General features: G+C 40.9%; 1 protein-coding gene across 7 annotated transcripts in view; it reads right to left on the bottom strand.

Annotated features, from left to right (window-relative positions):
- The window catches only part of LOC116850524 (disheveled-associated activator of morphogenesis 1), a 92,162-nt gene that overhangs the window by 14,077 nt on the left and 63,108 nt on the right, over positions 1-14,977 (bottom strand). For 6 of the 7 annotated variants that reach the window (XM_032828913.1, XM_032828912.1, XM_032828915.1 and 3 more), the window contains exon 2: positions 6,002-6,109. In XM_032828913.1, the coding sequence (XP_032684804.1) occupies positions 6,002-6,043 (42 nt within the window). In that variant the 5' untranslated portion in view covers positions 6,044-6,109. Of the gene's footprint in view, positions 1-6,001; positions 6,110-7,958; positions 7,984-14,977 lie in introns of those variants that run through there. The other variant, XM_032828908.1, reaches the window with a different exon arrangement.

Raw genomic sequence — 14,977 nt, 5'->3', positions numbered from 1 at the left:
TCATTTCATCAGCAATCAACGGCGATGAAACGCTATCGGAAGGCTCCGAATGGAAATCCAGCTGTGTGCGAAAACTATTAACTCGTCCCGACGTGTTCTGTAGGATTAACCCGTAACAGGTACCATGCCTTTTTAATCAAGCTGCGGGTATCATGGGGTCCGGCGGACCCCAATAAATTTTTGCCATTTTTAACATGATAATAAAAGATAGGAAGAAAAACGCTTTATAATTCAAAAATAATAATTTACTAGTATTATATTATAACTAGACATTTATAATAACAGCTTCAGTTTTTCAGTACTCTAAAAAAAACATAAACTGAATATAAAATGAATACAATGTGGACAGTGTCGAAATAAAATACACTGAAAGACAAATAATCGGAGGAAAAAATGCATGTTTTAATCTAAGTCCACATATTATATAAAAATGATATTATATTCATAGATTATATAAAAAACATAAACAGGTATTGTTAAATTAAACATAACATTAAAATCTAGATGCAATCGTTACAGATGATGCTTGCACATTTGGTGCATACTGGTTCATTGCATCTTACACATACTATTTTGGTGTTCATATCTTTATCTCTAGGACATTTATTGCATCTTACTCTGGGTAGCAAAATAATGTTAGGTCTTTCAGTCTCTTCAATTTTTAAAATAGATGAAGTTATTAAACGCAATGCCCTGTGAATATATTGAGTTATAAGACGTCTCTTAAGTTCAGATTCTACTAATTGAAAGGCGAGAGCTTTTACTCTTTTGCGTGAAGAATGAGTCATATATCGAGCTGAAGATTAAAAAAATTATTTTCATAAAAGTTACGTTAACGGTACCATGGGGTCATTGTGACCCCAGACAAAAAACAAATCCATATAATTCACAGTTACTTACAAGTAACTTGACGATCTTTTCTTCTGTCATACTGAAAACTGCTACTTGAAAGATACTGAAGATATTAGCGCCACACAGTGAATAGTTTGGGAATTATAATGAAAATAAAATTAGTTGGGGTCCCTGGGACCCCATGGTACCTGTTACGGGTTAAGCAGACGTCGCGGGTAAAGTATGGAAGCCACGCCACGGTCGACCGATGATCCCAGGAAGAAAGAAACCGAGCGATGTCCTCGCAAACACCCGTCGCCACGTCGAATTCTCCTCATCGCGTTCTTCCAGCGCGAAAAAAAGGACCGCGAAGTTCTTAATTCCATCGTCGGAGGATCCAAAATATACGATTATGTGCGTAGGATACAGCCGGAGTTCTAAACTGGCGGGTCGCGACGTGTTTTGCATGGAAAGGAGCGCGAATCTCGGGGGCCGCAGGACAATGAAATCTACAGGTCGCAGGACCGATCAAGGACGACCGCTCGCACCGCTCGTTTCTGGCGGAAACGGCACACCGATTTTCCAGTTCTCCCGCGATCGACCACCGCGGTCACGATGTCAAAGACCTCGCGTGTTCGCGTTCGCGCTCCAGGTGGACGTGCTGGTCGCGACACGCACGAGGCCTCCCTGTTTTTTGCGAATCCGCTTGTATGAACGATGCTTAGCTTCTTTATTGAGCGAAACGCGACGTTTGAAGAATTTTTGGGTGATTTACGGAACTCGTGCCAATATCAGCCGAGTATTGCTATTTATTATTTGATATCGAGCTGTTACCGAAGGCGCGGATATTGGAAAACGACGGTCTGTTTTCAAACTGGCGGGAGGCTTGGCGGATATTGTACATGGAAAAATATAATTCTACTCTGCTAAGAAAATCGATTATTTAGTTTATTTATAATCGATTATTTATAATCGTTTATTTATATCGATTATTTATTTTTTTTAAGTAATGGTTATCTACAACAAAGAACATTTTCTTGATAATAATCTTAAAAAATGTGAATCACAAATTTTGGAAAAGCTCGTGTCTTATCATGTACTCAAAAGAAGAATTTATTCTCTCTACAAAACTGTCAAAGAAAAAATGGAAACTATTCCATTAGTGAACAAATTGAATTTTTACTTTAATTTAATATTCTTTAAATGTTAAACTTCCTAGAATTTAACGTTTTAAATAAATTTGTTGCTCATGATGAACTTATGAGATATTTTAGGATAATATAAACTTACGAAATATTCAAAACAAGTAATATTTATTTGAGTGCACTATGTATTTTTTTGTATGCAAAATGAAAATATATAATGTATATATATATATAATTAAATAATGTAAATGTATACGTATATAATTTGTTTCATACAAGTGTGGAAAGTGTCCACGAAGGTCAAAACGTTTGGCCCATAAATGGTTTGAGAGTAAACAACTTGAACAATGAATATTAATCATCGCACTAGTTACCGCGCTCAGAGAAGTCTTGTTGGCTTATCACATCTCTCACGGAATGAAAACTGAGCTCTCCGGATTTCAAGTGGATTTTCCAGCGCAACGGAGTTTTCAGTTCAATCGTTAAGACACTTGGCGCGAAAAACTCTCTGAAGAGTTGCGACATATTCTTGCCCGCACATTCGGAAATCGCGCGTTACTTTGTGCTCTTGGCTAAGAGGAGCGACTAATTAATCAGAGGAGCGGGCAGCATTTCGACATGTCAGGTTCGCCGAGCATGACGTTTTTGTATCGCGTCGATTTCTATCTTACTTCGAGTAAGAAGGAGCAAGGAGTGCTGCGCAAGAAGAGGAGAGCCGCGGCTCGAAAATTGGAATAGGACGTGTGCGACTTTTCCACAGGTGGGCGATGCCGCGACACGTAGCAGCCGGTGACACGGAAAGCATCTCCCCGTTTTACCCGGGCCCGAGCGAGGATAATCGGCGAGAACCGCGGTGAAATCTTCAAAGTTACAACGTTCTCCAATGTTGGTCACCAAGTACCTCGCGCTCAGCGTTCGACGTGCGACACGGCCGGAGGCGATTTTGCGCGAGGAATTTTTCGCGCGACCAGATTTCCGTCTATTAATTTCCGCGTTGGGAACGCGCACGGACTGCGACGTGACTGCGAAGCGAGATATAACTCGCTTTCGTAAGCGATGGTGACGTGTATATTTCTGGAAAAAATCGCGAATAATGATGTTTCCGAGGAATTCGTGTGCGTGCGAATCATCGTTGTAATGTGCCCGCAGCAGCGCGCAAAAGTGATTACGATCGGAATTTGTCTTCGTCATGGTTTTTTTTATTATCTGCGCTCGCGGACATCGTTTCTGCATCTTCGTCGACGAGTCGGCGCGTATTGATCTGTGCAGTCTGTGAAAATCCAAGTGTTATTTTGGCTGAATATCTCTTTATACGTTTCTTATCATTTTGAATCATGTCACTTAATATGTTTAAACGTAGTAAATTATAATTCACATCTCTTAAACGCGTTCTGTGACGTCATTTAAAGCCGTAAAAAACGAGGAACTTCAGCCAAATTACACGCTTATGTGTTTAAAGATAACACAGCTGGGTCTGCAGCGTGGAGACGCTTCGCTTGCGTGTCGAGTCCGTCGAATGCAATTAACGAACGTGTAATTCAACCGATTTGCACAAGTCACACGCTTCATTTATATTCGACGATCACCGGTCACGTAAGAGACGAATCTAAAGTGCGCTTAACGATTTAATCCTCCTCACTTTCGATCGACTTTCAAATTAACGCGCGTGCATCTAATCTCGTCTCAGAGAGAAACGCCTTAACGGATTCGCGCACCGCACACGCGATTCGCGCACGTGCGAGACGTGAATAGAGAAAAGAATTCGGATAATTCAGGCCTCGATAGTTCTGTCAATATTCTCTCTCACAGCTGAACTAACGAAGCGACGAGAGCGCTGCGAGTCCAAGTGTGTCACTTTTAACCCTTTAAGGCGCATAATTCATGGAACATTCTTTTAACTTTTTTTTAATGAAATATTGTCAAAAACACTCTAAATAGCACATTTATAAGGTTTCAACTGTCCGATCTAAGTGGTTTCTATTGGTACCAGTGATACTTAAAATGTTAAACACGTAAGCGTGTAATCTGATTGAAGCTTTTTACAAGCCTTTTACAAGCACTGAGAGAAAGTTATTTTGTATTTGTAACTATAGTCACACATGGAAAAACTATAAGTTATGGTCATAAAAATCTTTTATTTTATTAGATTCTACTATAATGTTAGTGACAATAATCTTGTATGCATGTCACTACTACCATTTCACTACAAGAAATATGGTTGGAGTCAGCTATAACTCTAGTTAGATCAATCATTTTTTTTGTTTCAGTGCCTTTCTTGCGGTTTTGAATCGCGTCACTTGACACGTTTAAGAAATAATAAGTTGCAATTCAATACGTTTGAACGTGTTAAGTGACGTGACTTAAAACGAAAAGATTCAGCTGAAATAACGCACGTGGATTTACGGTGAAAGCGGAGTAGACAACAATCTAAATCACATTGGACGCTTTTGTCTCGTCATGTCAGTCGCCGCCGCGCAACTCTTTGAACGAATCTCTCACGTTAGCAACACGGAAACGCGGTGCAGCGCGCAATTGCATTTGACAAACGTTATCTGACGAGAGGCACGCGAGTGCACGAGGACCATTTGATCGACCTATTGCCGCATTGTTCACGCGGATACGACATTCCGCCTATCCCCACGCGTATCGCGGATGTCAACCGCGTTGGCGTAACGAAGGCAGGAATGCTTTGAGTGTCTGGGCCGCTTATTACGAGTGCGCACTCGCGTATCGCGGGCATAACGATAATTTAACGCGGATCACGACCCACGATGCGAGGCGACGTGGGCGATCCTATCGGGCCCGTCGCCCGTCTCGGCTCGTTTCATCCGGAAAATACCGCCAATTTCGAACGTGTCTTCGTTCCTCGCTCCCGGGAGAGTGAGTTTTGCTCCGACTTACGTAAGAGCTTCCTATTCTGCGATCCGCTTCGTGAAGATTCGCACAACAAGGGTCACAGTTCGCTGCGTGCCGCGAGATCTCGAGGGTGAATGCGCGGATGAGCGCGCGAAAGTCTCGAAGGAGGAATCCTAAGGGCCGGCATTCTCGCATCGCCGCGATCGGAGCTTATCGGAAATCCGCGCGGATCGAACGTCGGGATTAATTAAGGCGCGTTCTTTTTTCTTCAGCTACGTTCTCTGCACTCGCGCACCTTCCTCCTCTGCGCGCGCGACGAAAGTGGATATGCACGCGTGGGACTTTGAATGGCTGTAAACGCTCAGAAAGACATGGCTGAAGAAAGCAAGCACACGCAGCGCGTTCTTTTGCGAGTTGGTCGCGGTCACCAGCGTTTTAATTCGCGCTGAGAGAAAGTGAATCGAGATGATGTCATCCACGCGAGGCGAAATACTAATGTCAATATAGTTACACCGTTATAATGAATGTCGTTATCGACGCAGTCTGCGACGGTTTAATCGTGTTGTTGACGATTTCAGCTTTCTTCGTTGTGTGCTACATGCGAGTGATTAATCGTGCATTATCGATGCCGACGCTATATTATTGCCCTACGGAAATATATACATCTTTGTACATCCAGACATTTCTCTTTCGCTACTATACTATAAACTATCTGTTATCTCAAAAAAACATTGAAGGAATGTTTTTGTCTAACCTACACGAGGAGAATTTTATAGTGAAAATTGCTGTAGAATTTTGTAGCCGAGGAATAGAATGAAATTTTGCAGTAACTATCCCTTCATTTCATGCGCCACTCATATTTTAAAAATTACGCTATTGAAAAATTTCTAATAAATTTACTTCCCAACAAGATAAAACTTACTGACAATGAAACAAAAAATTTATACACAAAAAACTATCATTTTTTTGTAAAAGAGAGAATTTCTATTTAATCTTTTTACTTAATATTTTTTTGTTTGTAGTATTTACTTTTAATATTTTTTAAATTATAGTGGAATATTTCATGGAATTGAAAGATGCGCCTTTATAATTTAAAGAAAACACAGGTTTTTTTCTTTTTCAAGATTTTTTCGATGATTACGACCTGTTTAAATCGCTTGGGAACTTACCTGGAGGCAGCCGCAGAACGATTTCTTCACTCGTGATGGCATAGTCTGGCAGCGGCCGACAAATTCCTTCAGAGGCTGTGAACTTTTCACGGAACAGCTCGGGATCCTCTGTAAATTACAGAATCAACCAATTAGTATCTTCTAGTATCGGAGCGCAACGGATATGAAGCAAAATATCGGCAAAAAAATTGAAGATACTCATATGTGAGAACGCGAGAAGATTTATTGCTATTGCATAAAACATGTATGTTGATAATGCTTCATTAAAATTCAATCTAGGGCAATGTAGCAAGAAACACTCAACGCTGCACGTAGCGAGTGCGAGTGTCGCGTACGTGTGACGGAAGCGATTTAGAAAGACATAAATCTCAGAGTTTCCCTTCGAAAAAAGACTCTGCGTACCTTCGTAATATGAAATATTAGAGCGTCATTAGAAAACGGGAGTAAGCGGTTACGCGAGCACAATAGTAACGTAGCGCATCGCGCGTCATTCTCGCAATATTCGTCTTCCGTTACAAGCAAGCGGAACGTTCTGCTCAACGTCGCTACACAGTTATAATACGAGCTTATATGTGACGCTTACGGATCACGAGACCAATTTTACGATGAACTACGTAAACTGAAGAAGCGAATTTGATCCGGTGCTCTGTGCGGAAAACAACCGGACGCAATCTGAGAAGAATACGTCTCTGAATATTTCCATACACAATAATGCACAAATAGAGTGACCTGTCCAATAAGTGAACATTTAAGGCCTGTAAATAAACAGTTAAGGGGATGCCACATATATATATTTGAAAACTTTATCGATACTGACTTTTCTCTGCAAAGTTTATGTCATATATTGGTTGCACAAAATTACAAGTGCTTTTACACACTGAAAGTACGTAATAATGAGTTGAAATATTATTCAATGTGTGACATAAATGAAGAAAATTCTTAAATTAACATCTTGACTTGTCAGTCGGCGTAAATATTTACTTGATACAAAATTTCTGCAGCTTATAGATACCACACATGTATTTGCTCCGCTAATTAACACTTCAAGAAATATCTTTGTATCTTTACAATTGAATTTTGGGAAACCCAAAATATACGAAGTCTGCAGAAAGATTTGCACATATACGTGGTTATAGTTTCCTGTGCTAGCATGGTGAAACAAGGCAGCACATATTTATATGAGACCTATGTGTAGGAGAAGTACCAAAAAAATGGTATGATAATTTAGTGATCAGTTCAGCATTCCCTCAAGCACACACACACACACACATACCAAACTCCAAAATTTAAACCGACTTAAGTCAGGTTAATCTTTCGCAACACATTCTTCTTGACGTAATCACGTAACCTGTGAGTTACTTCTATTTATACACTTGAGCCACAAAGCGCACCGCATGCCTTAACATTATAATAAATACTACAAACGATTCATTCACTGGATGATATTCGATTATTGGACAAGTCGCTCTACGTTTCTCGAGGTATCAAGCTGCATAATGTAACTATATCATGAATAAATATGATTACAGTGATACCACGCGACTTAATTACCGCGGAACAGGATTGTGACGTTATTACCAACGCGATTTTATTCCTCGTGATTCGAGTGAGGTCGAGTTCAAGGACAACGCGATTCAATTATGTCGTTATCATGTCATTATAACTGTTGTAATTCCGCGTCACATGCTTCAATGATTACACAATAACGACGGGGCGACATCTTCGATGATTTTGAAGTGACAACAATAATGAGTCAAGGACTCATTATGTTCTCTCATTTACGCGACGATCCTAATTACTGCAGCGGACTTTGCTTATATGCTTATTGTCGATAAGGTGACTACGTCACAGTACAGCGAAGAAAATCTGCGTGATTCGCAGCACTGCGTCGAATGCGACGGATACAACCGTTCCAGGATCTCGGTTCGCAAAATTCCTTCGCGCTTTGATCACCTACGTGAAAGAGACGCCACCTCGCGGTTTCGGGCTCCGCAGGGCAGGGCACGATATCCTGATCCTGGCCACCGGAGGACATGTTGATATCGCGTTCAGAGATTACCTCTCTTCCTTCGTTTTTTTCCTCTTCTCGCTTCCCCTCTCTTTCTGCTTTCCTTTTTCTTTCTTTTTACGGCACGAACTCGGGTGAAAGAGGCGCCCGGGGCGCCGACGCGATCCCGATCGTAATCGTTCTTACGATTAACCGCGATTTTCACTTTTGCACGTCGCCCGAAGAAGAAGCCGCTTCGCTCACACGCACGTTGCCAGGTAAGAACTCAAGAGCTCGCGCCGTCAACGCGACCCGGTTGCGTTGTCGGCCACGAGACTGCCTTATCTCGCACGCTGAAATCCTTATCGCGCCGGAAAAAACATAACAACGCCAATTATCGTGCGCCAGTCATCGGCAACTATGCATACTTATCGCCGCTGCGTCCTCGGCGCAATCAGCTGATCAGCGTCAGTCGCTTGTTAAATAGGCAGTAGTCTTTTTTGGAGACGCGTTGCGCTTCCATGATAAGGAACGTACTTTCAAGAATGGTCGCCCTTGTATAATATCTTGTTTGTTTCCGACGACACGCGACGTGTCGTGCGCACGGGAGAAAATCAGCTTTTTCCGATCAGGAGAGAAAAGAAAGAGAATTTCACGGTTGATCGAGACTTGAAGCGATCGTCAGACCTCATGACAAACAGAATACGAAAGAGACGCTCCGTATAATTCTTCCTCGTTTTTTGTCGGCACGGATGTTCTCGCATGCATGCGCATGCATTCGTTGAGAGGCAATAAATATGAATAAGAAATGGACGCTGAAATGCAGAATTTCAAGTAGCCTCCCAGGAGATGTCTACGCACTTCGTGACGCAATCGCCGCGAGGTGAGAAAATCACGCTTTGAAATATCCGATTGGAACGCGGGACTATCAATGTCGGAATGCAACGTCTCGTTCGCCTCGTTCTTATTTTCTCTTTCTTTTTTCCTGCGTATCCTCCTCCTCTTCTTCCTTCTCTCGTGTCTTCACTGCGATCGATTCGCGACATCAGAGTTTCGCGGAATAACTGCCGATCGGGTACTCCACGATGCGTGCGGCCACGGCGTGTATCGCTTTTTCTCTCTCCTCTTTCCGCCGAAGAAGCCGTTTCTGCCCGCGTATAATTGCAACCTTTCGCGAGCCGTTATATCGCCGCGCGTGTAACAAGAATGTCGAACGCATCGGGCCGCTGTACGTGATCGTGTAAACGTGACACGCCACCTCACCGTTCTACGACATGCTTTTCGAGACGCATAATTCCAGGTGAGAACGAGCGTGTCAGCGTGTCCTCGCTGGCACGTCGTGACGCAGACAGCAAACATGACCGCGTTGAATCGCTCATTTTGGCACAGGTCTCTTCTTTCTCCCTTTTCTCCCTCGTCGTGATGCTCGCGACTCAATTTTGTAATTGAATTGAAAATACACGCGCGAAACGCCTAAAAAACATAATATTATTCTTAGTGAAATCTTCTCATGTACCTCAAGAAAATTCTCCGCTAAAACTAAGAGGAAAATATTCTAACACTCAGAAAGAATTCCAGTTGCAAGATGCTAATTCCTATAATCCTCTATTCAAAGCAAAAACTTTTATCGAGAGAGAGTTTGCTCCTTTTCATGAAGTGACCTGTTAAACGGAAACCTGCTAGATGTACTAAATATAAGTGTAATAATCTACTAAGTGGATATTAATGATATCTATTTACTTGATAAAAATTTTACCACTAGATATACCAGATTTATCAATCGGAGATTTATTAGATAACATAGTACTAGATACGAGAACTTTTCTTTTTTCGAATCAAGAGGATATACATTAGTAGTAGTACTACTAATTAGTATTAGATTAATTAATATTAGTATTAAATGTAGTGCTTAGAATATTTTCTTTTTTGTATTGAAACAGAAATATTTGAACATTTATTTACGGAGTATAAAATTTACTTCTGTGAACAAATTTCATATCCTATAAATAAATTTTTAGGTTTTTTATTTTCAGATATTTTTTCTTGGTATGATCTTTGAAGAATCGTCTTGAGGTTACAAGAGGATCCCGCTAAAGATAAGGTTGTATTTTTTGGGCTATTTTCTGTTACCATCGCAAACGCAAGTTTGCTACAAGTAAGGAATTGCGCTGTGTGCAAAATGAGTAACTTTGAAGTCTGACGCACGCCGTCACCGTCGCGTTCATTCGCCGGAAGAGCGGGTGCGCCGCGACGACGATTCACGGACTCGTAAACACACTTTCCACGGCTTCGTGGTCTAATCCATCTAACCTGCTGAAGTTACTTCCTCGTAGAAAAATATAGGGATACCACGGATGGGTCGCACACTGCGGCTTTCTCGCGACAGTTTCCAGTTGTCGCGGCGAAGTGAAAATGCGAATACACGATGTTGAGTACGAAACACGCGATAACGCATACTGGTGACATCACTTTGACGGCGGTTTCATCGACATGGATTGCATGAATCCTCGTTGGATAATATCAGGAAGCGCGTAGCTCGCGCGATGTTCTCTACTTCTTTATTTTGTGAGAGAAAAAAAAGAGAGAAATAAGACGTTGTTTATTTGCAATCTGGAACTAAGTTACCATAAGCGCCAATAATAATAATTACAACATCATTTTAATAGTACAGAAACAGAAAAACGTTCGCAGTAAAAAAAGAAAAGAAATAAAAAGTAAATACAGAATTTATTATTCCATTTAAACAATTTATGCAGCACTACCATATTGCTGCTGAAATAGATATCGAAAGTTTTTAAACTTATTAAGTCCGCCTTTCTGATTTCAAGAGAAGTTTGATTCCAGCAATCAATGGCAGAGAACATCTGTTCGATTTTTTAAATAATTTAATCCTACATAAATTTTTTAAATAATTTTATCCTACATAAAGGAATACTCAAATTAAGAAGTTATCTCTATATGCAGTATCATTTCTAAACTTAAATTCCAAGTAGAAAGAGAGAAAGAGAGAGAGAGAGAGAGAGAGCACAAGTCGACATGCGAGCGCTCTTGAGAGAATCGCGCCGCGCGATCGTTCAATTAGCTAAACGCCAGATTAGCGCGAGCGTTTAGATCTAACCGAGATGCATCATTACGACTGCTATTACCTACTCGCGGCGATGACACACCTCGAAGACCTCGTTATAGGAATAATGTGCGCGGCGGCTCTCACGGATGTTACGTTACATACGCATGCCGCGGAAGGCAATTAAACAATGCATCCGGGAGTAATAAACCCATTACACCGCCGTGATATAATTACATGCTGTAACTATCGCGTCCCACGCGGCGCGTGCGGCCGATCTGATCGCGCGCGGAGATCGTTTAATGGCGCGTGCATCGTTCGTTTATTCGTTCGGACCGAACGATCGCGGTCGCGTGTACGTGATGATTAATTTGTGGCTCCCTCGTGAACGCCGGCGATTCGAAAGTCGCTTGCGCGCGCTGCGAGCTTTTGTTCCTCGGCTTATTAATTTGCGCTGCGAAATTTCGCGAGGATCCCTTCGCCCGCGGCGCGAGAAATCAGCCGAGCCAATCGCAAACGCGCGAGGTATCCTCGCGAAGCGAGTTCTCTTGATGAGGAGTCGAAAGTCACGTCTCAGACTCGCTACTGAACATATTAAATATGCATGTATTAATGAAAAATGTTTATGCTTACCACTAAAGAGGGTTTGAATTAGTACGAACTAGAAAAATATAAGACGTTTAAACATAAATAAATATGTGACTTTAATTTTAAAATAGTTGCGTCTGTAAATAATTTCGTTATACTATCACAGCTATATAGTCTCCTATAGGTCTTTACATTTCTATGATTTGATATCAGTAGAGTCTTGTTTTTTCAAGATTTTCTATTATTAAAAGACCTGACTGCTAAATATACAACCTAAAAGCATACACGCAAAAAATGATTTAGTAATATCAGCTAAACCGCGGTAGCTGATTCAAACTTAGTCAAAAGGCTAATCGTTTAGCTGTTACTGTTAAGAATTGGCTGTGACAGCTGAGATGCATTCGCTATGAAATACAAATATATTAGGTGACATTAAAAATGCACATTATTTCAAATAGCTAAGAAAATGGCAGTTATTTCTAAATTTCTTATCGTATGCATATATTAAAGAAGTTTGCAGCTACAATCATTTATTTTTAGCAGCTAATATTTCTCGCCTAAGTTCAACAGCGCACACTGAGAGAAAAGACTGGTAACTATAACAAACTGCATTTAGTTACAGAAATTCATTGAATACTTAGTAACGAATACTAAATATGATAATAATTACCAAATATTTAATAGATCGGGAGTATGACGTAATTGCATTCACAGTAACATCAATTAAATAATTTAGTAATAGTTACTTAATGTTAAATATTTAATATGAAATATATTACAGTTATGAACAGATATTTGATAATTGTTATAAAATTGTTATATCTCATGTAATAAAAAATTCAGTAAGTACGAGTTCTATTTTGTTACCAGTATAAGTATGTTTTGTTGCAGCACAACGAAAAATTCATTCATTTGCAGCTATTACATCGTTTCAATATCTATTATTACAGATGGTTGGTTGAACCTATCAAAAATTTTGTAACTACTACAAAATCGCTTATTTTGCTCAACTATTCAATAAGTTTTATTTACCAAATATATTCTGGAAGCAAATAAATTTTACTTCTGTCAAATAAATAATTTATTTTACAGAACTAAATTAATTAATAAGTATTGCCATAGCTTTGGCCCGCTATATTTACGTCTACCATTTAGTAATAGTAACCAAATTTTGATAATATTTACTAAATTCTTCTCTCAGTGTATAAATTTTGCTTCAGTAGTATCGACATTAACTGTCCCTATTTCAGTGACACATCTTATCTGGAATAGCTATTTTTAGCTCTGGAAACTAGTCCTTTTTTTGCGTGTAATCTTTAACGGGATCTTTTTATGGCCTCAGGAAGATTTTAAAACCACACAAAAGAAAAATATTCTAACATAAAGTAAAAAAAAATTCTAGTTGCAGGATATTATCTCCTATAATCCCATAAAACTTTTACCATGAAATATTCTTCTTTTAACGAAATGGATTATTAATTGGAAATTTACTAGATATTATTCTAATTTTTTTTGTTTTGAATCAAGAGGAATATGTATACTGACGCAGAATGCCGTTTAATACGAAATCCCGCTACCTCCAAGAATATTATATTTAGAATATTCCTTTTCGTGAATCCTCTGCAGCCCATATATAAGAGGATTCCGCGAAAGATTATATTTTTCAGGTGTAAACACAATGTAAACACAGCGCTAATTATGCTCTTGGATTTAACGAGAGCGCGTGAGAAAATGAGCGTGCAATCATGGAAATGATGCATGTGTAGAAGCATTAAATAAATGAAAATGTTCAAACAACACGCTGATGGCTCGAATCGCTTGTTGTTAATTTAATTTTCCCCCGAAAGAAAGAGATACTTATTAATGTGTGAGATATTTATAGTCTTGCACGACGTATAAATTTGAAAGGTCAACTAACTTCCCACACGCGCGGTCGACTCAGCCGCGCACTTTCAGCGTAAAGGCATCCATCGGGACTTTTCCCGCCAGCGTTACCACCATAACGATAATAATTAATTTTAGCACGCAACCATTAGTGTGCCGCGGTTGTTGCGGGATCGCAACGCGGTAATCGAATAATTAAATCAGTAGATCGAACGGCTACACTCGATCGTCCCCTCGCGAGAAGATTCACGCACCGCGATCATTATTTTGAGATATTATACCGTTACATCTTCCTAGGAGGCATGTAATCGCGCATCATCTCCAGTGTGTGATGCTCGTTTACTCGCGATTGGAAAGCGTCCGGGGGGGTCTGAAGGCTAAATGCTAGGCAAGACATCGGCGAAAGAGCAACTCAGTACTCCAACGCGTAATAAGAAAAAAGAAAGTAGTTCGTTTGCTTCATAAATAATACGAAACTAATATTCGATCCACTCGAGGGAGTTCAGCCTAAATTCTGCAAATTCAGTTGATCATTTCCACACACAAGTTTACGCAAAGTTAACACCACGATGATATGTTACAGTAAATAGGTTGCCATGTTGTGTACATGATGACTTTATTATGATAAACGTCGGGAATACAACATAGGAAGCAATTAATCGTATAGAGTGGCCGTGTAAGAGCGAAAAGTAAATTTTCGCAACGTTCGAGTTCATGGATGTTTGTTTTTCTTTTTTTTAACGTCTCGCGTCTCCTGACGAGGAGTTTATCATCTACGATAGATCGCGCCAATATACGGGCGGTTTGCACATCGCTCGTGGAGAACGCGAATATTTACCCAGCCATAATAAACGAGAGAGTGACCGAGACTCCTCGTTATTTATAGAATCTGCTCCGATAGAGTGCCGCGTGATATATCGCGTCTCGCGAGAAGCGGGCGCCAATCGAGCGCGACGATAGCAGCTGTTATCGCCGTTCGGTAGCGATACCCGCCCGCGGATAACTACAACAGCCTCCAGCGCGATGATCCATCTCGGATCGATCTTCGCGCGGCTGGAAACGCTCGGCTGAATGCAGCCGGGGAATCTCTCGAGCGTGTCGCCGTTCGTCGTCTCGCGCGGGAGAGCGCCTTAGCGCCGCGCCCGGAATCATTTTCCTCTTACTGCAGGGCGGACCGCAAAACCGACAATGAAAAACCGAGACCTCCGCTTGGAAAATGCCGCCGTCGCCGGCGCGCCTTCCGCGGGCGCGATAGTGTTACGTTGATTTACGAGCTCATTAAAAGAGAACGGCCGCGCGATTCTGCCGTGCATCGGCGCGACCGGATATTATTTTTCGCCGTTGGACAGAATCGCGCGCGAGTTTACCGTTTTATTCACAGAGAGAGAGAGAGAGAGAGAGAGAGAGAGAGAGAGAGAGAGAGAGAGAGAGAGAGAGAGAGAGAGAGAGAGAG

Source organism: Odontomachus brunneus, unplaced genomic scaffold (genome assembly GCF_010583005.1).
Source record: "Odontomachus brunneus isolate Ranch 3 - 2012 unplaced genomic scaffold, Obru_v1 Obru_scaffold_148, whole genome shotgun sequence".
Classification (NCBI taxonomy): domain Eukaryota; kingdom Metazoa; phylum Arthropoda; class Insecta; order Hymenoptera; family Formicidae; genus Odontomachus; species Odontomachus brunneus.
This window is presented reverse-complemented; position numbering and strand designations above follow the sequence as displayed.